Genomic DNA, 24,097 nt, shown 5'->3' with positions numbered 1-24,097 from the left:
CACATGGTGATAAAGCAATTTGAGGAAGTAGAATTGTCACATGGTGATAAAGCAATTTGAGGAAGTAGAATTGTCACATGGTGATAAAGCAGTTTGAGGTAGTAGAATTGTCACATGGTGATAAAGCAATTTGAGGAAGTAGAATTGTCATATGGTGATAACGAAAGCAATTTGAGGATGTAGAATTGTCAATGATCACATGGTGATAATGAAAGCAATTTTAGGAAGTAGAATTGTCACATGGTGATAACGAAAGAAAGGAAAGTAAAGGGAAGACCTTATAGCATGAACAGCAAAGTATTGGAGAAATAAAAACTGATAAAGACCCATGCATTACTACATGTTTAACTTGTTGAAGATATAGATCTTGGAAATAGAACCCTCCAGAGAATGGTAAAATGGGGAATAAATATGTCAACAGCTGCATGAATGAATAAATGTTTTAAAGTTTCATGACATGACATTATGCAGCATGTCACATAACATCAACATGTCTCAGGCTATTCTTTTCAAACTATAAATAAGTTGATATAGTTCATAAACTAGATGTATTATATGCATAAAATATGTTGAAATGTTCCCTAATATAGCTTGGTTTAATTTATTGTCTCCATGAATATTTGGATCAACCACTGGGTGTAAGTGGGTTAGTTTTTAAAGCTCCACGCTAACCATATCTAAATGGCTGCGGATGAGTAAGGTACAGTTATCTCTGTTAATTGACAATTGGTTTTTTATGCATGTTATAGCAGAACAAGCATGGTTCAGTGCAAAGAGTGGGGAAACATTTATAACATTGCAGATGTTGGCATATATACAAAATATTTTGTTCCAGGATGAGAAAATAACATTTGTAGAACAGATCACAGATACTTCTGTATGTTGATGGCATTTGTATTATGGGTCAGTTCTACTGTTGCTGATAGCGATGTGGTAGCAGAGAGCCATAAGGAATTGGCATTATTATCACGACCATATTTATCTGATGACAAGGACAAACTTCATCATAAGCCCACTAATGTTTTTACTAATTTACTAGGCTGGCCCCATTATCTTATTAAGGGAGTAATACTGTACTGTATATGTACTCCCATGATAAGACCATTATGGCCAGCCTAATGAATTGTGTATGATAAAAAGCCCATTCCCTATTTTGACAAATTCATCAGGTTGGCTGGTCTTCTCATGGAAGTAATACTGTGCTGTGTCTGATAACAAGACCATTCCCTACTTTTGACAAATTAATTATGCTGGGCACATGGTCTTGTCATGGGAGTAATACTGTACTATGTCTGATAATAAGCCCATTCCCTAGTTTTGAAAAATTCATTAGGCTGGCCACATGGTCTTATCATGAGATAAATACCGTAATTGTTACAACGCCTATCACTTTTATGTAATGCTAGCCTCATCCTCATCGCCACCAAATTATCTAGCATTAATTTGACAGTATCTTCGTTGTTATCATTTCTAATATCTTCTTTGTTGTCACTGAGATCAAGTTAGTTGTAAATTTAGGCAATAAACCAGTCTCATTTGTGTGTAATCTGTGGAGGATCTTGCATGATTTTATGTCAGAACTTGAGTTGATGTTGAAAAGTGACAAATCTGAATTGGTCTTTACTTACAGGGAAAAGTTCAGATATAATAAATATTTTTGCTACAATCCACCATTGCCAGAATCCAGAAATGAGCTTTGTGTCAGTGAAATAGGTGACAACCATTTGAACTTTGCTTGGATTGGGGAGAATTTGTTTCTTTTTTTATATCAACCCATCTTTATTGGGGGGAAATAGAAAACTGCTGTTTTTAGCAGGGAGCCCTTGATACAGAACAAATAAAGTATTCCATTTCTGAAGAAAATACAAATGCCCCTTTTCCTCCTCCATCACATGTACACATCTCTTGAAATTCGGACACCGGAAAATGTATGAAGTGGCATTATATCCATTCATTGATAGTCAATCAATACCAAGATGTTGTGAATGGAAAACGTATAAAGTGGCATTGCATCCAGTCATTGATAGTCAATCAATACTAAGATATTGTGAATGGAAAATGTACAAGGTGGCATTGCATCCATTCATTGATAGTCAATCAATACCAAGATATTGTGAATGGAAAATGTATAAAGTGGCATTGCATCCATTGGTGTTATGAATGCCAACTCTCAAAATATTCTCTAGAATTGGTAAGCAGTGGAGACTCTTGGTCATTTAATAAATCAATGGACCTTTCTTTGAAGAAAAAAAAATCCATATAATTAGTGTGGAATTTCCCTGAGGACTGTATTGAATATTGTTGCAGCTGTTTTGCATCAGACTACATATGGTGTACCAGTTCTTTTATGTTTGAGCTTGTAGTAGTAAATAAATTGTGTAGACCAAGTTTGGATCTCATGATGCAGTTTCAGTTTGTTTATGGTTGCATTGGTCTTGTATGCATAGTGACCTTCAAGCATACTCAAGGACTATGTCAACTAAATGCATATAAATAAACATAATGGTAAACTGAATTCAAAATTAATCTCAGGTAAACTTCCATTAGCACTACAAACCCTTCTTTTTGTGTATACTTATTATTCAGTCCGTTAGTTTGCCTTGTTTATGCACTCTCCGTCTCTCTCTCACTCTCTCTCTCTCATACATAAATTTAATGAAAATTATTTTTATTGTTCAAATTGTTTTTCTTATCTGTCATACACTAGTCAAAATGGCTAAGTGTTTGGCCTAAAAAAAGATGTTTTCTTTAACATCTTAGTCTATGTATCTCCTTTATTGACTTGTATCAGTACTATATAATTAAGATTGTGCTGACTGTTCATAAACAAATGCCAGTACATACATACACCAATATTCCATATGGTGGTAAGTCAGCCCTAACTTTTCCCTTCCATTGTTTAAACTGAAATTATGTTACATCAGGTATTGTTTCTGCTAAGAAAGTAATTGATCAAAAGACTATGAATCATATCAGGTAAGTCAAGCACCATTTGTTGTCTCTTCAGACACTAAAGAGAGAAGCAAAAAGTCAGTGCTTGAATCTTTGATTTATGAAATAATACTTGTGACATTGATGGTTCTTGGAATGATACCGGAGATACAAACATTTAGATTAGCAATGTTGATGACACAGTAACAAGAAAAATATATCACTGTTCAGTATAAATGGCTTCCTCTGATGATTAGTCCAACAGGTATACTGGTTGAATTTATTTATGTACTACATTAAACTGACCACGAGGATTATATTGCTCCCTGTGACTATTATGAGCATCTTGTTGTCATGGAAACAATGCCCATTATTAGGATGCTTCTTTTCAGCTAGCAAGCCAATATGAGAGATCAAACATAGAACTGAATTGTACTCTTTATTGTAGAAATGTATTTGTCTGTCCAGTAAATTCATAGCTTGGATGGAAGAGTAAAACTCCCAAAAAATACAAGTTTTATGAAGATAAAAATATATTCCATGAGCAGTATTTTGTAAAAACGGTATACAGTGGGAAATGAGCTAGATGATAATCAATATAGTGACCCAAGTAATTGCAAGCTTCCACATGGAGGAAACTGTGAAGATCTTTATTCTGCTGAATAAGCTTTGTGTAGTATTGCTTTTTCAGTTTTGTATCCTGGTAGTAGGTTATTGATGAATGAATGGCATGATTCTAGAAAACTTTATTACAGATTAATCAACTGACTGATGTATTCCACCACTGAGCTTGATAACAAAATATGAAAACCAGAACAGAAAGACCACTTCTGTGTTTGGGATCAGTAAACTATTATTTATCAGATCCAGGAATTTAGTCAAGAAAATTATGATAAAGAAAATTAATAATAATTGCACATGGAATATCACTGGAGCAGACCCATTGCATGGATAATGGGCTTCATTGAAGAAATCTTAAGTGATTCTGTATCTAATATTTTGCCAAGTGTAGAATCATTGATAACTTGGCCAATGGTGGTAGCAGAGTGAGTAATTCAAAACTATACATGTCTATTAACTAGGAATAGTGTTGGTTTGCATTAGAAGGATGTTTTCAGGAGGGGAAATATTGAAGTATGCCAGTAATTTCATGGATTAAACCATTGTAAGACAGTTGCAGCAGAACTTGATGTTAGCTGAGATGTTGTCATGCTGATCTGAAAAACTTTGAATGTGGAAGGACATGAGCCCATTTTTTTTTCTGTTTACCATTTTTAGTACAAAATAACTGATCAAAGGTTGTTTTTTGGACCTAAATGAAAGACATTGGCAGATTATTTTATCAATATGGAAAGTAATTTTCCACATAAAGAGTTAAATTCAAGGAAATAGTTTTCATTTTGTGTGGCTATTAATGGTTTGAAACCATGTCATGTGGACACCAAACACGACGTGATCAAGAGAAAAAGAAAGACTGGTACCATTATTGCCTGTACAACTGTGGGTACATACTGTGGCCATATTGTAAGTAGAAGTCTGTTGCATATATTCTAATATTACCTGACTTGCATAGTGGTCTGCTTACCTTTTAACCTTGTACTCAAATTACATATATGCATTCTGATATTACATAACTTGCATAGTTATCTCCTTAACTGTATACATTATACTCAAATTACATATATGCATTCTAATATTACCTAACTTGCATAATGTCTGCTTACCTTTTTACATTGTTCTCAAATATATGAACTATACAGAGAGATAAAACAAAAAAAACAAGAATATATTCTAATTATATGGTCCAAAATTAACATTAGCCCCTTAGTAACACATACAGACTGTCCATTAGAGCCATATATTATATTACCTTATAGTGTATTGTGAGCACCAAATAGTGAAGTACATATTACTATTACTAATAATGATATGAGATCCATGATCATATTTGCCTTATAACAAAAATAGTGTTATAAATAAAAGTTCTTACAGTGATGGAGTGCTGTAATATAATAAAGTTACATGAAGCAGAAATTTGAATCTTGCCCATGCTATTATTGCTCTTTTGAGTTTGGAACAGTCACACAACAATTATGTACAGTGTGGTATGCAGCTTACATTTTTTCGTCAGAAGTGAGATACACTGTGGTTGGTGGATTTGGTGTCAGAAGTGGGATGCATGCAGTTGCATATACATTTCTGGTGTCAGAAATGAGATGCTGCTCTCAACAGATTTCTGATATCAGAAGTAAAGACTCCATGCTCAGACCAGACACATTTGTGATGATTTAAGTGGACCTAGTACAATGCCACACCAATAGATGTATATGGTGTCAGAAGTGTGAAGTGGGATGCAGTATTGTACAGATTACTTTTGTCAGAATATCTGATGTTATAATGGCACATGATCTTGTAAGCTCTTTTGTACTGTAAGTGGGTTTTGATTTGACATGAATTTTAGTGTCAGAAGTGGCATACAGTCTGATACAGGTTACAGGTGCCATGAATGTCATGTGGTGGTTGGATTTCTATTATCTGAAGTTGGATGCAGGGTTCTGTAGATTATGTGTCAGAAGTGGGATTTACTTATACATCAATTTATCCTGATGTCTTTGAAAATTCTGTCAGTGTTTTCAGGTGCTACCTTGATACATGTATTTACAAAAATTCTGTCAGTGTTTTCAGCTGTTATCCTGATGTCTACAAAATTCTGTCAGTGTTTTCCGGTGTTGTCTTGATGTCTACAAATTTCTGTCAGTCTTTTCATTGTTTTCTTGATATTTATCAAATTCTGTCAGTGTTTTGAGGTGTTGTCTTGATGTCTTCAAAAGTTCTGTCAGTGTTTTCGTGTGTTTTCCTGGTACATGTATTTATCAAAATTCTGTCAGCATTTTGAGGTGTTGTCTTGATGTCTACAAACATTCTGTCAGTGTTTTCATGTGTTTTCCTCATATTTATCAAACTTCTGTCGGTTTTGAAAACATATCTGTGAAAGGAGAGGCCTTTAATATTACTTGATTGATCAGTAACATCACTTAAACATGTAGCATTAAAGTGAGATGCAAATAATACTCCAAATTTTTTCCCCAGAAATAATGTAAAGGTACAGAAAAAAATGTACACAAAATCTCTCATTAATCTGTATCTGTAAAACTTGTGAACTCAGCATGATAAAATGTATGGATCCAATAATGTTTTTAAATTGCTGACAAAAGTAAAGAAATGGAGGTTGACAAAGAAAGACTTTTGAGGGGCAAATGTCCATGGATACTAAACATTCAAAATATGCACATAATTTAAATGTTAACATAAGATAATAATGATCCTATATAATACCTTATTCAGAGAGTGAACACAATTGGCTAAAGAATACTATCTCTTGAGGCTCTTTAAAAATCAAAGAAAAGGTATTGTACAGGTATTTAGAGTACAATGATAATGAACCAACATCCTTATCAAATACAAAGATACATGTACAAATTAAAGAAGATGTAGACAGACATACAGTGAGTGTATTTGACAAAATCAAATGATGCTTATCAATATATGGATTTCTGGTTATCAATTTTATATTAAGAGGGAATAAAAGAGAAATGTGTGATTTCATTATATAAATATTTTTACTGACACTAAGGTTGCCATGTTACCAAAATGTGTAAACATGTACATGTAACTCATTGGCTTACAAATGGAGGGTTATCATACTTTGAACTTCCTGCATTATACAAATATCATACTGAAATTTACAATATACAAATTTGTGACCTCGGGAATTTGAATCTGAGCTCAGATTTTCAGTATTTCAGATATTTGTAGTGATATACACCACTAAAGTTGGCCTTTTGTGAAGTATGGATTTGTGTTTTTCAGATTTTTAGGTTAAGTACTACTGCATGGTCATCCATCGCAAACATCAAATATGATTTTATGTGAAAACTATAGCATAGTCAAGTATAACTGTTGGGTTTTCCCACAGATGAATCTTAATGTACATTATCATAGCTGAGTTTTGTCAGCGTATGACATTCAACTGTATAAAAATAATACATGTAATAATAATAATAATAATAATAAATACTTTATTTGGTGAGGGTAACTCAATATAATATACTATTCTTTCCTGTGGCCCTCAGGATGTACAAACTATTGGAAAGACAAGAAAAAAGAAAAACAAAACAGTGACACAAGTTTTCAATGAGGACCAATTGTACAACTGTTTATTGGTCATATTGGTTACAGGAATATATCTTGGTGTCAAGAAATGTCTGAATGATTTTTCATTTTACTAGTCTGATAGTACTAAAAAAAAATTTCTTCTCAATACATGAAAGTGTGTTTTGATAAGTTTTGCCATTCTCAAAAAGATCCTGGTGACCCATCAGAATGTCCTCGAGACAGTTTTGTGTCACGACCTGGTGGTTGGGAACCACTAATCTAATATAATGTGCATATTACACATCATTTAACATGCAGTTGTTCCATTTGCTGTCCATCCTGTACCTCTTATTATACCAGAATTCAGACCAGTCTTTCTTGAATATATCAGATAGTTTGTAAGACAATTTTGGAAATTTCATAACACATGCCTTTGTTAAAAATATTGGACAGTTTCAGTAAAACATCCCACAGGTTGTTGTGATTTTGTTTCCTATTGTTACATATATGTACATGATGAAAATATTGATGCTGAAACTGGACATACAGACTAGGCATTGACTAAGAAATAATGCAGTGGTCCTTGGTCACTAGTCTGGAGAGGGAGAATAGTGGTGTGTGGTGAGAGGGAGTCCAAAATGATTCTTATTCAGAGTCGGCAATCTTTAATAATCAGATTGATACAATATCAATCTTTTCCACAAATTTGACACATTGGACACAGAAAGATATCATATTTTGCGTTTTAATGACTTACAAAATGTAGACTGCCTTCATCAAAGTCTAAGTTTGTGAAAAAAAACATTTGCATGACCTCAGTTTCCTCGCCTTCTGTGCAGAAATGTTATGCTTATGAAAGGAATGCAGCCAACCATTCCTACTCCACTTTTTGGCAAACATGGCATTTGAAAATGAACAGAAAAACCTTACCTCCTTGAGCAAAACCAAGAAAACACAAACATCTATAGTGTGTTGATGTAAATATATTATTATTATGCTTCAGCCTTAGGGAGGGGCTGGGGCTGCAGGTGGGGGAACGAGTGGTTGTCTAATGTGCCGTACAGGTCACTCAATCATCTTAAGTGTCTGAGTTCAAGTTTTGGCTTGACCAGTGTGTGTATGTGAGGAAGTTTGCCTTTAGCTTCCCATAGGTCAGTGGTTCTTTGCAGGGTATTCACATGCTCTTCTTTCACCAGTATACTGGCCACCATATATAACAAGTACCATGTATGCTTTCTTACAAGTCCAAATTCAAACAGTGCAGATCCAGATCTGCCTTTGCACAGTGTACCTGCAGACTTGGGCTTGATTGGAGTAATCAGTAGAACAATGTAAACCCAAATATTTCTTTGCATAATCCACCTGTTGACCTGGGCTTGTTTAGAGTAATCAGTAGAAAAATGTAAACAGTGCAGATCCAGATCTGCCTTTGCATAATGCACCTGTAGACCTGGGCTTGTTTGGAGTAATCACTAGAACAATGTAAACCCAAATCTACTTTTGCATATTGCACCTGCAGATCTAGGCTTGTTAGGGAGTAGAACAATGTAGACTTAAATCTACCTTTGCATAGTGTACCTGCAGATCTGGGCTTGTTAGGAGTAATCTATTGAACAATGTAGACCTCAATCTACCTTTGCATAGTGCACCTGCAGATCTGGGCTTGTTAGGAGTAATCTATTGAACAATGTAGACCTCAATCTACCTTTGCATAATGCACCTGCAGATCTGGGCTTGTTTAGAGTAATCAGTAGAACAATGTAGACCCTGATCTGCCAGCTCTTAACACAACAGCAGATCAATGCCTATGTTGTTTGCAAAGTTTACTAAAACTTACTCTGTTCATATGCTTGTAACATTTTTCCCAGTTTACATGCATATAAACTTGAGCTGATGTGTTCCTTCTTGCAGTCTTTCCTTTGAGTTACAGTAGGTTTATGTAAAGTTCACTGACACATTTTTGTATGACCTGATATGCTACACCATATATTGGCCTGCTCCATAAGGTTGCATGTTTTGTGGATCAATATTGCTAAATTAAATATAGGGTACTCTTTAGGTCTTGTTAAACTGGATGCTAATCAATAATTGGTCTCCTTGAGAATCTAGGATGCCTTGGGTGAGAATACTGCCAGCAGTAGTGTCTCATTAATTGATCCACAGTAGTGTCTCATTAGTTGATCCGATGCGATGTGACAAAATCCTCGTGATGAAAATATACACTCTGTTGAAATTACCTTCCTGTACTTTGCGATAAAATAATGTTAAAAATAGAAATTAGATACTGTACGCATACATTCTTCATAAAGTCTAGGTGTTCCTATATAAGAGTTGTGTCAGTTAGATCCAATATGTCCACCACTGGGTGGGTGGATGCAGGGGCGTATTAACCATTAAGCAGACTAAGCACGTGCTTAGGGCACCAGGGCCAAAGGGGGCACCACAAAGTTGAGAAAAGGGTGAAAAGAAAAAAAACGAAGATTTGTTTAAAAAAAAATTGATAAAACTAGTGCAAATTGATCATAATGTTCTGTTTCTTGATCATGGTGCACCCTAGGGTTATCTTTCCAGGTGTACGTGGAAAGGAGGGGGGCACCAAGATTTGTCAGTGCTTAGGGTACCAGTGAGCCTTAATCCACCCCTGGGTGGATGGATGGATGGATGGATGCTTGCTTGCTTGTTCAGAAGAGTATCAGATGATGATTCAATACTTTCTATGACAAATGCATTTTCAGCAATGTTCAGATTTGATGCAAAGTTCTGAAAGTGCAAGTACACCCAATCAAATTCTCAGATGGTTTATGCACAAATGTCTGACAAACCAAAGGATCAAAAAGGCAAAGGAAAATAAAGATAAAGGAGTTAATATACAGAGTCTGATTTTTATTTAACTGTACTTTTAAAAAAACAGTCATAGACCTTGGTACCTGGAATATCATTACTTAATGCATCACAGGGCAAAACAATGCCTCTACTAGTTGCATCTTATGACATGTAGTGAGGGCACATTGGACCTACTCAACAGGCTGAGCCATTAGGGAGATCATATTATCCTCATTGCTGTCAGAATTGTTTTAGTGGGAAGAGACAGAGCAGTCACTCTTCTAGTGGTGGTAGTGTCATCATCAACAATTTCTTAAGGTTTTGGATAAAGTTTTTCATTTGCATACATTTCCGAACACCACCTCATTTACTATGGAGTCAAGGTCACTGTTGTAGAAAATTTGCAATAAGGTTTTGGTGCAGGTTTTTTGTAGTTACTTAACATTTCCTAAACCCCCTGAAGGAATCTCAGCATACTTTGCTTGAATAATTTGGTGCTAAGGCAGTTCATTCAGTGTGTTGCTTGCTCACTCCTGTGACCTTGGAGTCAAGGTCACAGTCATTGAAAATTTGTATGAAGGTTTTGTTTCAAGTTTTTTCATTTGTTCATATTTCCTAAACACCATCATCATTTTTTCACACTTGAGATGAACCATTATAATCTAAAACTATTATATAGCATGCATACATGTCCATTTAACTCTGGTGTCCAGATCACAGTTGTAACAATTTTTGTCAAGGTTTTGTTTCATTTTTGTATATTAAAAGCTATTTTTGTATTTTTATCATGCTTTGGATGAACCATTACTAAGCTTATAGAGTTCATTCTGTGACATGGTTGTTCAACTACTCAACCTTGGATCAAGATGACACATTTTTCAGCATGCTGGTAGGTTTAATTGTGGGTTCAGCATACAGGCCCCTGTCTTATTCTTCACAGAATGTGAATGTCGATCTAGTAAAAGTAAGCCTTTGACTTATTTAGAACTGTTATATAAAAGTTATTTTTTCTTAAGGTCATTCTTTATTTTTTTTATTTATCTTCACCATTAAACATTAAAAAAAAGCTCAGAAATGAAACAGTATAAATTGCATGTTTTGAAAAAGTTTTTACAAAAACTTAATTGTTTTCATCCCAATTAAAGTAATGAAAAATGGCAGAAAGGGGATCACTGCTTATGACATTTGAGCATGGCAGAATTATTAATTTGTAACAACATTATATTTCAGTTTTAAAAATCATGATATTATAAGTCAGACCCTTTATGTCATATATTAAAATAGCACACAGTTGTAAGAACTATGATATGATGTCAGGCAAGGAACCCTGCGGTGAACTTGTGTATGAAAACTCGCTTAGGAATAAACATTATAAATAAACAGCTAATTCATTAATTAAAGGCAAGAAAGGGAAATTAAGTTTCTAAGTTACCCAAAATCAGGGTTTTCTTTCTACTTAAATATTTGTACGATTTTGAAATATCATGAGCACCAGTAAACCTTAAGCACTGGTTCTTACAGTCAGTATAACTTTTATATTTTAAGTTATTTACAACTTATCCTGTACACTTCCATTTCTAAAATTTTGCTTCTAGATCCCTGTTGGATTGGGGATGTAAAATTTTTGGGCAGGATGCAGGTTTCTGCATGTTGCAAGACAGATTAATGGAAGCAGGGGCCATGATGGCTTAGTGGTGTGCATGATTAATTTGTGTCCAGATTGGTCTGGGTTTTGAATCCTACCATGGAGTAATCTATCATTGTGTGTCCTTGGGGAAGGCACTTGATTCAAACTGCCTTAGCACTAAATGACCTACTTATGTTGCTGGGCCATAAAACATCAAACCAAGCCAAATCAAAATCTCTAGATTTGGTTCTAATTTTACTTGTATTGCATCTTGTCATTTTTTCAGATGAATTTTTTGAGAACTGAGGTTTTGTTAGCTTATAATACTTAAAACACCTGTCTGTCAGCCTTTCACCCTACTGCTCTGAAGGCTCTCAATTTTTAGCTGGTTAGTATATTTTTTTAAAAATTACTATTTAATTTCTTTTTACCCATCTAAGTTTACTTGTACATGGTACACAAGCCTACACGATGTACTTTTTAATATAATGATACACTAGAACATAATCCAGCTTGGTCAGCCATCTTTTTGGAGAATAGCAAAGCTATATTTTTGCCTGAACTGTATCAGGTAATTGAAATTCCCATATCTTCAACATTCCATCTTATGCTAGTATGATGATATGCAACGGTATTGCAGACAGGACATATTGATTCCTTTGTTTATGTTATATCTATCTGTATGGCTTTCTTTTAACTATGTTAATGACAATCTGTAGGGAAAGGTACAAGCAACAGCCACACAAAATTGACTGAATCCAGCCCAGTTGTATATACAGTGTACAGGAATAAGAGAAAATCAGCTGTACAGATTGCCAGTAGAAGTACGGCTTACCCATAATATGAAACAAAATACATTGTTTGAGTGCAGAACATATTCACATGGTGTTAAATATTTCTAGAAGAGTTGCCTCCCTTCAGCTTAGGAGGAAAATCTCTTTGCACTCATGTTAAGGAATATATCAGGATATGCACTTATAGTCAAGGAATGCATCAGAATAATGGGCTAATGTTGGATGTGTACATTTTGCTTATATAATTATCACAACAGCTGGTGTAAGTTGTAAAGGTGGCGTAGATAGTACATGTACCATCAGTTATAATGTAAATGCTGGTTATTTTTACTATCGTATCACTCCATAAAGTGTTTCATCAGTATGTAAATTCTAGATTATTATTAAATTTAGCTCCTGATGGGTCACTAATGAAGGTCATGGAATTCCATCATGTAGAAATTGAAGGTAGACAGGAATTTTCCAATGCTAATATTAGATAAAGAAGTAGATTGTGTGGTTTCATGTGCAGAGAGTGGGATACGCTGTATTTTGTATTAATAAGTGATGCAGATTAAAAGTTTAGTTGTCCGGGGTTTTTTTTCCTACCCTCTAATTCATATTCAGGTTGAAGTGGTGTATAAAACAAAGTTAAAACTATTATTTATGATTGTTTCTGTGAACATTTGCCTTTTATCATGCCTGATCGATTCATGAATCCTGTATTTTTGTCGCACAGCTTATTGTGGCATACAAGTCAAGGGAGAGTTTTTTTATAGTCAAAACATACCAACTTTCCTTACAAAAAATACAGTAAGTATAACCTTTTGTGGCCTTATTAGTGTCTTGATCATCAACAGTAACATTTTGTGTTAAACTTTTATGTTATTAAAAGACACATCATGTATTCAAGCAGAGCTGCCATAGTCTGTTTAAATTGGAACTCACTTTTTATCAAATATTTGTTCACATGGATGAACCTTTAGTGTACAGATGTCAATCCACCATCCTTATAGCCATAATTACCATGAAATGGAGAAAAAAATCATTAAATTACTTATCTGAAAATTTGTAGCAGAATTTGACAAAATTTCACAGAAAGCATTCTGGTATGAAAACATTATAGTTTGTACAAATGATTTCAATCTGACATATGACGAGGCTTTCTGCAAATTCTGGATTAGGAGTCCAGGACATGAGCATCCCGAATTAGGAATTCAGGACTTGAGTGTCACCAGTCCTTTTCAAATTTGCAGTCTCATTATATAGAGTCCGTGATTTTGTTAATGCCTTAAACATTGTTTTGTTAGTCTTTTTCTTTATTTATTGAAACATTAATTTAAAATAGATCAATAATGATAGATGTGTAGGCAGATCAATAGGTATCCATAATGTGAATCACACACACACACTCGACAGTTTAAAATTTTTAAGCCATTTTTAAGTGATTCATGAAGTTCTTGTTACATTTCTTGCCATATTCATAATTTGACAATTGTTGTCAAGACTTGCAATATATACTTGCTTGTAAATCAAGTCCAACTGCAAACTGCATAGACCCAGATCTGCTGTTGCATAATGCTTCAGCAGATCTGGGTCTGTGGAGTTTAAGAGGTGTATTTAGTATAACAAGCAACATTATCCCTGATCTATAGGTGCATTATGCTATGGAAGATCAGGATCTTTGTTGTTTTGAAGTTTGACTCTACTTATTAGAAGTATAAATGGTATGTCCTTTACTAAGACATGAATTGCAATGTTCTTAGAGAAATCTCAAAATTAAATTAGTTTTTATGCTTTTCTGATATTGCTGTGTTGGACTAAAATAAAATACTGTGCCGGGAAAATCTGTATTGTGAGACCACCCCTTCTTCAAACAAAAAATGGTCTATCAGGACAGAAAGTTTCCCAGTTCATTTCTGTGTAGTAGGGACAATTTTCAGATTTAACTGTGTTGTCTTCACATTGCTTTGGTTTCTCAATACAGCAAAGGACCATTTCATGCGTGAATAAAAACCAAAAGCCAAGTAGGTATGATGCTCAACCCAGCCAATATTGTTGTGCATGTTTTGCAAAAGACACCCAACACAAATGGGTTTAGGATGAGTGAGAAAATTATCCACAGTTACTGTACATTCTTTATTCACAGTTCTTGTGTAAAATTACATTCATGCACACAAGTACATTTTATATAGTAATAAAGATATACAGTACATAAGAAAACTGTGACTGAAATTCACATGTATTAGGCCCCCAAAAATGTGTGTTTCTGGTATCCCTGTTCTTCATTGCTGACTCTGATAAAAAAAAAAATCAAAATAACAAAACAATCCCAAACTGTATTTGTGCATCTAATTGAGCTGGTTTAGCTCAGTACTTAAGGTGCATAGTACATTATATGTACTAATCATTATATATATATATATATATATATATATATATATATATATATATATATATATATATATATATATATATATATATATATATATATATATATATAATTGTTAACAAAAAATGTTAAAAGTTTTGTTTTAAAAAAATTCAAAATTGATTTGTGCATCCAATAGAGCTAGTAAAGCCCATACTTTAAGTCTTAGTATATTATAAATACTAATCATTATAATATATATAATGTTTTTGTTTTTTTTAAAGTACAGTAGGAAACACATGCTTTGGGTGCTTGGTTGGGGGGGGGGCTTTAATTAAGCATATAAATTACAAAGTTAACTGTGGTAACACTGTCAATGAATTACAAAGTTAACTGTGGTAACACTGTCAATGAATTACAAAGTTAACTATTGTAACACTGTCAATGAATCGCAAAGTTAACTATTGTAACACTTGTATATCTTATCAGTGACTTGCAAAGTTAACTATGGTAATGCTTGTTCATCATGTCTTTGAATTCCAAAGTCAAAACTTTTGTAACATTTGTCTTATCTTGTCAGTGATTTGCAAAATTAACTGCAGTATCACTTCTTTAACCTGTCCATGAATCCCAAAGGTAACCATGGTAACACTTAGTTTATAAAGTCAAGGTATTTCAGAGTCAACTCTGATAACACTTGTTTTATCATGCCAGTGTATTCCAAAGTTATCTATGGTAAGACTTACTCATCCCATGTTTAACTGGCAAAATATATTATTCAGAATACAATATACACCTGTCCCTCAATAATTTTCACAACAATATGGTCCACAGAGCAATGACCACACTATAAATGAGGGTATGAGATACTGAGGAACCTCAGAAAATTTGGGGGCAAATGTTAAGGTCACTGGATGAGAGAAGAAAAATGGCTACTACAAAACAATATTAGTTTAGCATAATGGACTAAGCTTTGTGGATGGCTTGCACTCAGGGTGAGGAATAAGCTTATCAATTTTTGTGTCAAATAGTGAAAGGTTAAGGTTGCTTTTACTGAAACATGAGTATGGTTTTTGCACAAAACTTTCAGTTCATGTGCATGTACTTCACCAAATTTGGTAGATAACTTAAATGCTGTGTAAGAAAGTCCAAGGGCAGGTCCCACAGTGACTGAAAGAAGTAACAGCTATTTCAGAATAACTTTTATTCCTTAGTAAGTTCCTTTACCAAATATTGTGGATGGTTTGCACATAGGGTAACAAAGAAATCCACTTATTCTGGACTCTAAAATGAACATAATAAAGGGAGAGAAGATAGCTCTCATATATTGTCATATTAAAAATGTACTTTAATAAAATAGCCAATGCATACAATGTAAAAGAAAATATTTCATTTTTGATAAATGACAATATAACTGCTACTGCAATAAGTGTTAAATTTTATGTGCAATTATGGCATATTTTCAGAAAATTTTGTGCTAATTCATTTAGTTAAGATAAAAATTGTACAGATGCAACCACTGGTGGTGGCTTCATTACATCAGTGTCAGTTTATTTTCATTTGTGTCTAAATAAAAACAATGTCATGTAGGTTTGTTGTTGTTGTTGTTGTTGTTGTTGTAGGGTTTAACGCCATTTTTCAGCCCATGATACATGGCGGCCAGTATTAATGGTGGAGGAAGAACCCAGGAATATCCCAGAAAGAACCACCAACCCATGAGAAGCTACTGGCAAGCTTTCTCACATACCCACATTGGCTGAATCCAAGACTCAAACCCATGCAGATAGAGTTGAGATGGCAGTGATCCGTAACGGAGAGCGCTTTAGACCACTTGGAGCCCCCATGAAGGTTTGTGAGGAGTGACAAGTTGTCTGTGTATAGACTCTGATTCTGGATTATTATCTAAAATGGTTTTCAACCATGGAAATTCAGCAACAGCTTGAATAGAGTCAGCTTTCAAATCCATTAATGAAATGCATTTGTATTTTGTTTCAAGATGAATGGGTACAGCATGTGTGCTTTGGATGTGGCCAATATGCACGTTTTCCTGCATTCTGAGTTGCAGTTTGTACATTTAGGGAAAGCACTACTATTTCCCAGGGTCAAGAAGGTTATGGTCAGTTAGTAAAAAAAAACAATGCATTTAGTTTACTTGAATTGTGAATCAAGATTAATTCATTGTACTGCAAAAATGTATCTACACAGGTAGAGGTTTTTAAATTTTGCAGCACTGAACACAGGTTGGCTTCTCAAATGGAGGTTTATGACAGGAGGAGTTATGAAGTCATAGGCATACATGTGGGGTTGTCCAAGTCCATATATGCAGCGTTACTGTCATGTTACAACCAATACATTTATTAAAGTGGCACATGTGGCATGTACCCCAGTGCAGCTGTTTCAGCCAAAAATTACAGTATTAACAGTTAGAAAAACATATAAACTGTTTTATCTATAAATGAAAATGGACAGAATTTTACAAGGCTTGATAAAAAGTATTCTGGCATTGAGACCTTTCAGTATAAAAAAAATAATATTGGTGTACCATTAAAAATTCAGTGCAAATTCCAAAAACAAGAGAATCTTAAAATGTTTGTTTTTATCTCGTGCAGTCAACAGCATTGGAAGACAATTTCTGCAGAAATCATCCTATTGATTTTTATTGGCCAGTTCTCTAGCTTTTTGGGTCTTAGGCAGGTGTCAGTTGAACAATACCAGGCCCACCTGAGCCTCTTGCCTTTTTTGGGGGGTTGATATTGGAAGGTTGAGAAAGAGCTGCACTTCTATTCTGGTATAAGTGTTGTCAATATTTTTGCTAATATTATTTTTAAACAGATTTGCAGCAAATATTGTACTATCTATGTGCCAGATTCATGTACATTTTGATGTAGCTGCTGACTGAGTTTGAAATGGAGTGGTTATTTTATGGAAATCAATGGCTACACTTCATTTATACATTTTATGATACATCTTTGTTCACAGTTGTCCCCACGCTAAAATTATTAACATTTGGTATTTTTAAACAGAAAAGTACTTTTATGTTTTTAAAACTGGTACCTGGGGTATGGACTGTTTAACCAGGTAGGCCTTTAAAAAAATGATGCATTCAGTATTATCAAGTTGAAAAAGACCAAACAGTGTGTGTATTCTATGAACCTATTGTTTCAGTCCAAGCTTACCTTAAGTAATTCAGAATTCCCACAAAGATAAGATATTTTGCTCATGCTTTGGCTGCTTGACAAAGATTTTCAAATCCATTAGCAATAAATCCCAGAAATAAATTAGCCCACTTCACACCTTAATTGCATTACCTGATACTATTATCAGTTGGCAGTTTACAGGGTAATTTGGACTGCCTTTTCTCAGCTAAGAGTTAAGCTATCAGAAAGAAGACATATTAATATGGTGATTTAGATTAATTTGTTCTCTTACAGCTCTGGATTTTTGGTCCCAAATATAGGGCCATCACTGTAGGCTTGTGCCTGAAAAATCATTGTAGCTCACCTGTCCTAAAGACCATGTGAACTTATAGTACTGTTCTTTGTCCATCTGTTGTGGGACATCTCATGTAGAATTAATATATACATCTTCATCTCAAAAACATCTTGACCAGTTGGCACATAAGTTTGACATTATGGTGTCAAGACTTTTCACATTTTTAAATTGATGCTCATCATTCATCCATTATGGCTGTCAGTAGTTAGGAAAAAGTAAAACCTTTAAACAACTTGTCAAAAAAAAAAAACATTATGCAGAATTTGACCATGTTTAACAGATCATGCTGATATTAAGATCTATGAAATTTGTTCAAGTTATGTCTATGCACTGTCAGATATGGTTGCCATTACTAAATATAGCAGTAAAATTATTGCACTGCTTCTCAAAAATCAATCAACAGAATTCAACTATTTGACAGCATCTTTAAATGTGGTCTTTTACGATTTTTGCACATAATGCTGATTCACTATCAATTATTGGTTGATCTTATTAAAAAATATTTTAAAAAGAAACTTTAATCAATTTCTTCTCAACAACACTCAACAGATTTGACCAAAATTGTACAGAAATTGTTCTGGCATTGAAATTGATGCAAATGATACCAATCCATCATCAAATACAGCTTACCCTGACATACATGATAAGTTCCCAAGAGTGGTCATGTAACTCGAAATGTGTAACTCAGATTTTTTCTTCTTCACTGCCTTTAATTTTGATTGAAAACTATGTATATCAAATAACTTTAATGACATTCATTATAGCCATTTGCAAATCCAAACTGTTAGTTTATTTCAAATAATTTTATTATTTTTTAGCCTGCACTAAAAAAAATTCATATGAAATCGCATTAACATGAAATACACACAACAGTCAGGATCATGTACATCATTGTATATTTGTATGACCATCATTACAAAAACAGGAAAATCTTTGAATGACTTCTTAATATTTAAAAGAGAATATCCTGCCTTTAAAATATTGCTCTCCAAATCATGGATTCATGGTTCTCCCCTGAGTTTTCCATGTCTCTTCCTCTATCAAAATATACTGGCCTAAAGTGTGCTAACATGGCCTTAACCCCACCCCATGTCCAAATCAAATCACTGCCATCAAAAAGGACACCATTAGTTAAAATATAAAAAAAACTTTCAGAAATAATTTCTCAAGATCTGCTCAACAGTTTTCCTCAAGTTCAAACATTTTAATGTTTTGGGATGGTTTTGTTGTTCAAAATGGAGATGGGATCAGACTATTATCACAACATTAGGGTTCTCTCCCTTTTTGATTTCATATATCAAGCACAGACTTTGATAATATAATAATATTAATAATGTCTTATGCATGTTTTTTTTATTAAAACTAGCAAGGACAAACCAAAAGACATTATTTTCTGCCAAATCGGTACAGTTTAGAACCTGCTGGTATTGATGAGTTCCAGTTGGATACAAATGATGACAGTCTGCCATCATAGATGGCCACTGTTGCTAAAAATGGAAAACTTGAAATGACTTTTTATCAAAAACCACTCAAAAGAATTTGACCAAATATGACAGACTGCACCATGTCATAAAAGGCTTTCACATTTTGCAAGTTATGCCACTTCAACATCAAATATGCCTACCACTACTTGAAATAGAAAAATATTTTTTGAAATTTATCTCAATCAACCCACTCAGCAGAATTGGACCAACATTAACAGAAAGCCTGGGCTATACAAGTCCTTTAAATAATGGACAAATAATACCAAGGTGCCATCAAATATTGATGAAGCAAATGCTAGGGATACCTCAAAAACATTGTTCTCTTGACATATTTTGAACAGCAGAATGGAAGAAAATTTGTATAGAAGGCATCTTGCTGACATAGTTTTCTTGGCCAACTGATCTTCATTTGGGCAGTTAGGCCAATGTCTGAAAGATGATTGAGCTCAGGTCAACTTGTTGATGTTGGCTCAGAATGTTGAACAGCGAAGGCACAAATTTATAATCATTCTCAAAGGCCAATAATTGCCCTTTTCACAGTGAGAGATAATTTAAAATTTAAAGGGTTCCAAATTTTAGGAAAATCATTAGCAGGTAATGGATTTTCCTAGTGTAGGTAAGACCCCTCAGTGGTCGAATGGACTATTAGGCACTTGCTTTTGCAGATCAGTGACACATCACACCTTTGTCTTTGGGAGTTCAAGTCTCAGCTCAACAAATGTGAGTATGTGAGACAGCATGCTAAGCTTCCTTTGGTCATCATGGGTCCTCTCCCCCCCCCCCCCCCGGGCCATCTGGGATCATGGGGAATTGCCTAGCAATCCAGTTGTTACCACTTTCATCTATTAATTTTAAATTGATTTTTTTAAAATTAATTGCACTTGCTTTGACATTCTAATAAACATAGTGCTCTAGTGAGTAATAAAATGTAATAATTTAGATTAATCTTTTATGTCAGAAAATCAAAATCTCCACCCATTATCATGCCAATATTTGTATTGCTTCTGAGTTTTCTGATCATTGGTTTGTAGATTGTTATGTTGATAAGTAGGTAGGTAGGAAAATAGTAAAAATGGGAAATAGGAAATATAGAATAAAACAGATTCCAAATACATATAAGATGAATGATAAATAGAATAGCAATTATATAGATGGTTAAATGGAAAATCTAGATTAAAAATGATTTAATATCGTAAATGGGGTAACTGGAACACAAATGATTTAATAGGATAAATGGGAAATCTAGAATAAAAATGATTTATAAAGATAAAATAACATTTTAATCCTGGATATTTGCAAAAATAATAAACTGAAATCCAACCACTGTTATGTCAAAATTACACTAGCCCCTTTATTTGCCCAGTGCATTCTCAAGTCAGTGAAGATGTTTTATAGCTTCTTTAAAAAATGGTGTCAATTAATAAATGATGGAAATGATATGCTAATAACTGTGATTATTAGCATTGAAAATGGCATCTACATCTAAATTTTAGGCTGGCCAATGGCAGCAGATGATGGTAGACATTTGATCTATATTCTGTATATACAAAGGATATTTGCAACATATTATACCAGTTTACCAGCTGGTATACAGTCATGCAAAAACTGTTTGCTACCAAGAATTTTGAAAAAATAAAACCCCATTGACATATGTGCCATATTGTAAAGCATTTTTCTACAGGACTAAAAAGTAGATTGTAAAATTTTTGCTGTGTTACGTGTTAATTCTGACCTTGATGGCATGATAATTACAGTTTAAAAAAATGTTCTGGATGAATTCTTGGCAATAATTGAGGGTGGCAGTACAATGAGTAGTTTTATGGGCATAGACTGTAATTGAACTTGTGTGTGTGATTTGGATTTTTAATGTAGCTTTTAACAATTTTTGAGTCATATCGATATGATGTCTGCAGTGTGGCAGTTCACAGTGATGTCTAGCACTGGGGCATCCTGCCAAGGACATGTAGCATGATGTCCCATCCAGTCACATTATCCTGACACCAGGCCGACCAGTCCTAACACTAACCTCTTAATGCTGAGCGCCAAGCGAGGCAGCTGTTAGTACCATTTTTGTAAGTCTTTTGTATGACTCAGCGAGGATTCAAACCCATGACCTTCTGTGTCCAAGGTGGATGATCTAACCACTTATGCCACTGGAGTGGTCAACTGTAATTTAACCATTCTGACTTTTAAAATGAGATCACTATTTTGTTATCAGTTGATAAGTTGATGTGTTACTGGAAACTGCTTAATTTATTTTGTCTATATGCTGATTTAAAAATTCATAAATATTGTGAGTACCGCTAAATACTTTTGACATAGCATTAACATTTGCAGTCCTACTTTTTTCAGTGCCTAGTGATAAAGGAGGTAACTCAGATGATGGCAGTACAAGAGGAGGCTACTCCAGTGGCCAGGAAGCGTTCTCCAGAGAGAGTTCCAAAGAACGAACTTATGATAGGACTGCAGGGCACATTGGACAACAACAGCCACCTATCCAGACCCAGCCTCAGTCCAAACCACCACGCAGACCTGTGCCACGGAGGCACACAGTAGTGGGAGCCACTCAAACCGGAAGGGAGAGACATTTACAGGTATGAACAATGCTTAACATGATTTGTTGGATCAGATATATATATATATATATATATATATATATATATATATATATATATATATATATATATATATCAAAATGCAGTTATGAACTATCCTGTGTGTGCTCTTGAAAGACTATTTAGTCAATAATATATTCTATGCAGTATCATAGAATTGAATGGCAGATCTATTTGATGAAATACCACTATAATCCCTTAGTTGTTGCTTCATGTAGTGTGCTGTTTCTTACTCATTCTGTAGAAAAATGCCTGATATTGATGTGATTAACAGTGTCAGTGGTGATGACTGCAACTTCATTTTGAAGTGTTCATGTAAACCATGATTACTGGTGATGTAATTTGCTACATTTAGGAATATGTAACAAAGTGAACCTTACCTTGCTGGAGGGAGGGAGAGGTTGAAGATCGCTTCCTGATTTGTTTCCTTTGATAGAATTCAGTGCACATTTCTTGTTTCTTTTTATTCCCATCTGTCCTTCTGTTTTTTTAAATATTATTCCCATCTGTCCATCTGTCTGTACATCAATTCTTTCATCCACCACACAATCTTTTGTATGTCCCCGAGTTTGGTGGGTTGCCATGGGAAATATTAAGATCATTGTATGTGCATAGCAATAATTCACCTTGCTTCTGTAATTGTTTTTTATGAGCGTTATGGCCCTTTTTTTTATCAGAGTAAGTACAAGACAGTCTGGTAGATTTCACGGATACCAAAGGCCCACCATGAAATCTGGAAAGGTTATAGTCATCATCTGCAGATGCACATATCAACAAATCTGTATATGCTTTTAGGTGGAATGTATGAGGGCTTTTCCAGTAGAATATACTTGGGACCCAGGAAGGCACATTGGAATACTCACCCATACATACAGTTTAGAATTTTGCAATGTTTTCATATGAACTCTTGAGTTACCAGAGTTACCAGGCTTATGTTTAAAAAAGTGTCTTCTCTGGGTACCATGTGTGTTCTCTGTCTTATCTATTCCTTTCTGTACAATAAGTAAAGTTTTCCACCATCTACAGTTATACAACTCTGTGGATGATTTTGCACTTGCAGCAAGGAAGAAACCTGTGAGTTTCGGATGAAAAAGTCAAAAGGTCATTGACAGAAAGAAGACAATGGTTTCTTCATCTGACCAGACTTTGTGATGGCTTTCACTTTGGTTATGGAATAAGACTATGAAATAAAAGGTTGAAATCATCAAGACTGCAAGAAGAAAAATTGTTTATGCACAATATTTCAGTTTTGGACCATACATTTGCATCAGTTCTGTGGAAGACTTAAGCTTGGATAAAAAAAAGCGTTTTTATTTGGGGATTCAAATGGTCAATGGTCAAGGTTATTGTGACTGAAAGAAGAAAAATGTTTTCTGCACTAAACTTCTAGCTCATGTACCTTGGCCAAAGTTTGTGGATGACTTGCCCTTAAGCTGTTGAAAAGTCATGTTGATTTTGGGTTCTAAAGGTTCAAAAACAGGATCATTATAACTGAAAGAGCAATAGGTTTTGCAGAAGAATTTTTGTGTCTGCCCTTACTCTCAGGGTCCCTTTGCTTGAATTATAAATTGGAAACCATTGAGATCCCAAATCTGTAATAATATACATACTTTCTCCTAATGAAGAGCTAAGTCATTCATGCAGCCAGCATTACACACACACACACACACATGCACGCACACACACACACACACACACACACACACACACACACACACAGTGTGCTATTTATGACTGATGTAAAGATTATGTGCTGTTTATGACTGATGTAAAGCATGTGATGTACTTGACTGATGAAAAGAGTTATGCTGAAAATATTTGCAGGT

At 34.4% G+C, this 24,097-nt stretch overlaps 1 protein-coding gene across 1 annotated transcript in view; it reads left to right on the top strand.

Annotated features, from left to right (window-relative positions):
• Positions 1-23,360, top strand: part of LOC149770136 (uncharacterized) — a 99,359-nt gene extending 75,999 nt beyond the window's left edge. The window contains exons 3-4 of the mRNA XM_089949339.1: positions 22,009-22,250; positions 23,298-23,360. Of these exons, the coding sequence (XP_089805465.1) occupies positions 22,009-22,250; positions 23,298-23,360 (305 nt within the window). The remainder of the gene's footprint in view (positions 1-22,008; positions 22,251-23,297) is intronic.
• The last annotated feature ends 737 nt before the right edge of the window (positions 23,361-24,097 follow it).

Source organism: Sinohyriopsis cumingii, unplaced genomic scaffold (genome assembly GCF_028554795.1).
Source record: "Sinohyriopsis cumingii isolate HCF-2022 unplaced genomic scaffold, ASM2855479v2 utg002632l, whole genome shotgun sequence".
Lineage (NCBI taxonomy): Eukaryota > Metazoa > Mollusca > Bivalvia > Unionida > Unionidae > Sinohyriopsis > Sinohyriopsis cumingii.
Note: the sequence above shows the minus strand (reverse complement) of the source record. Positions and strands in the feature narration are given on the sequence as shown.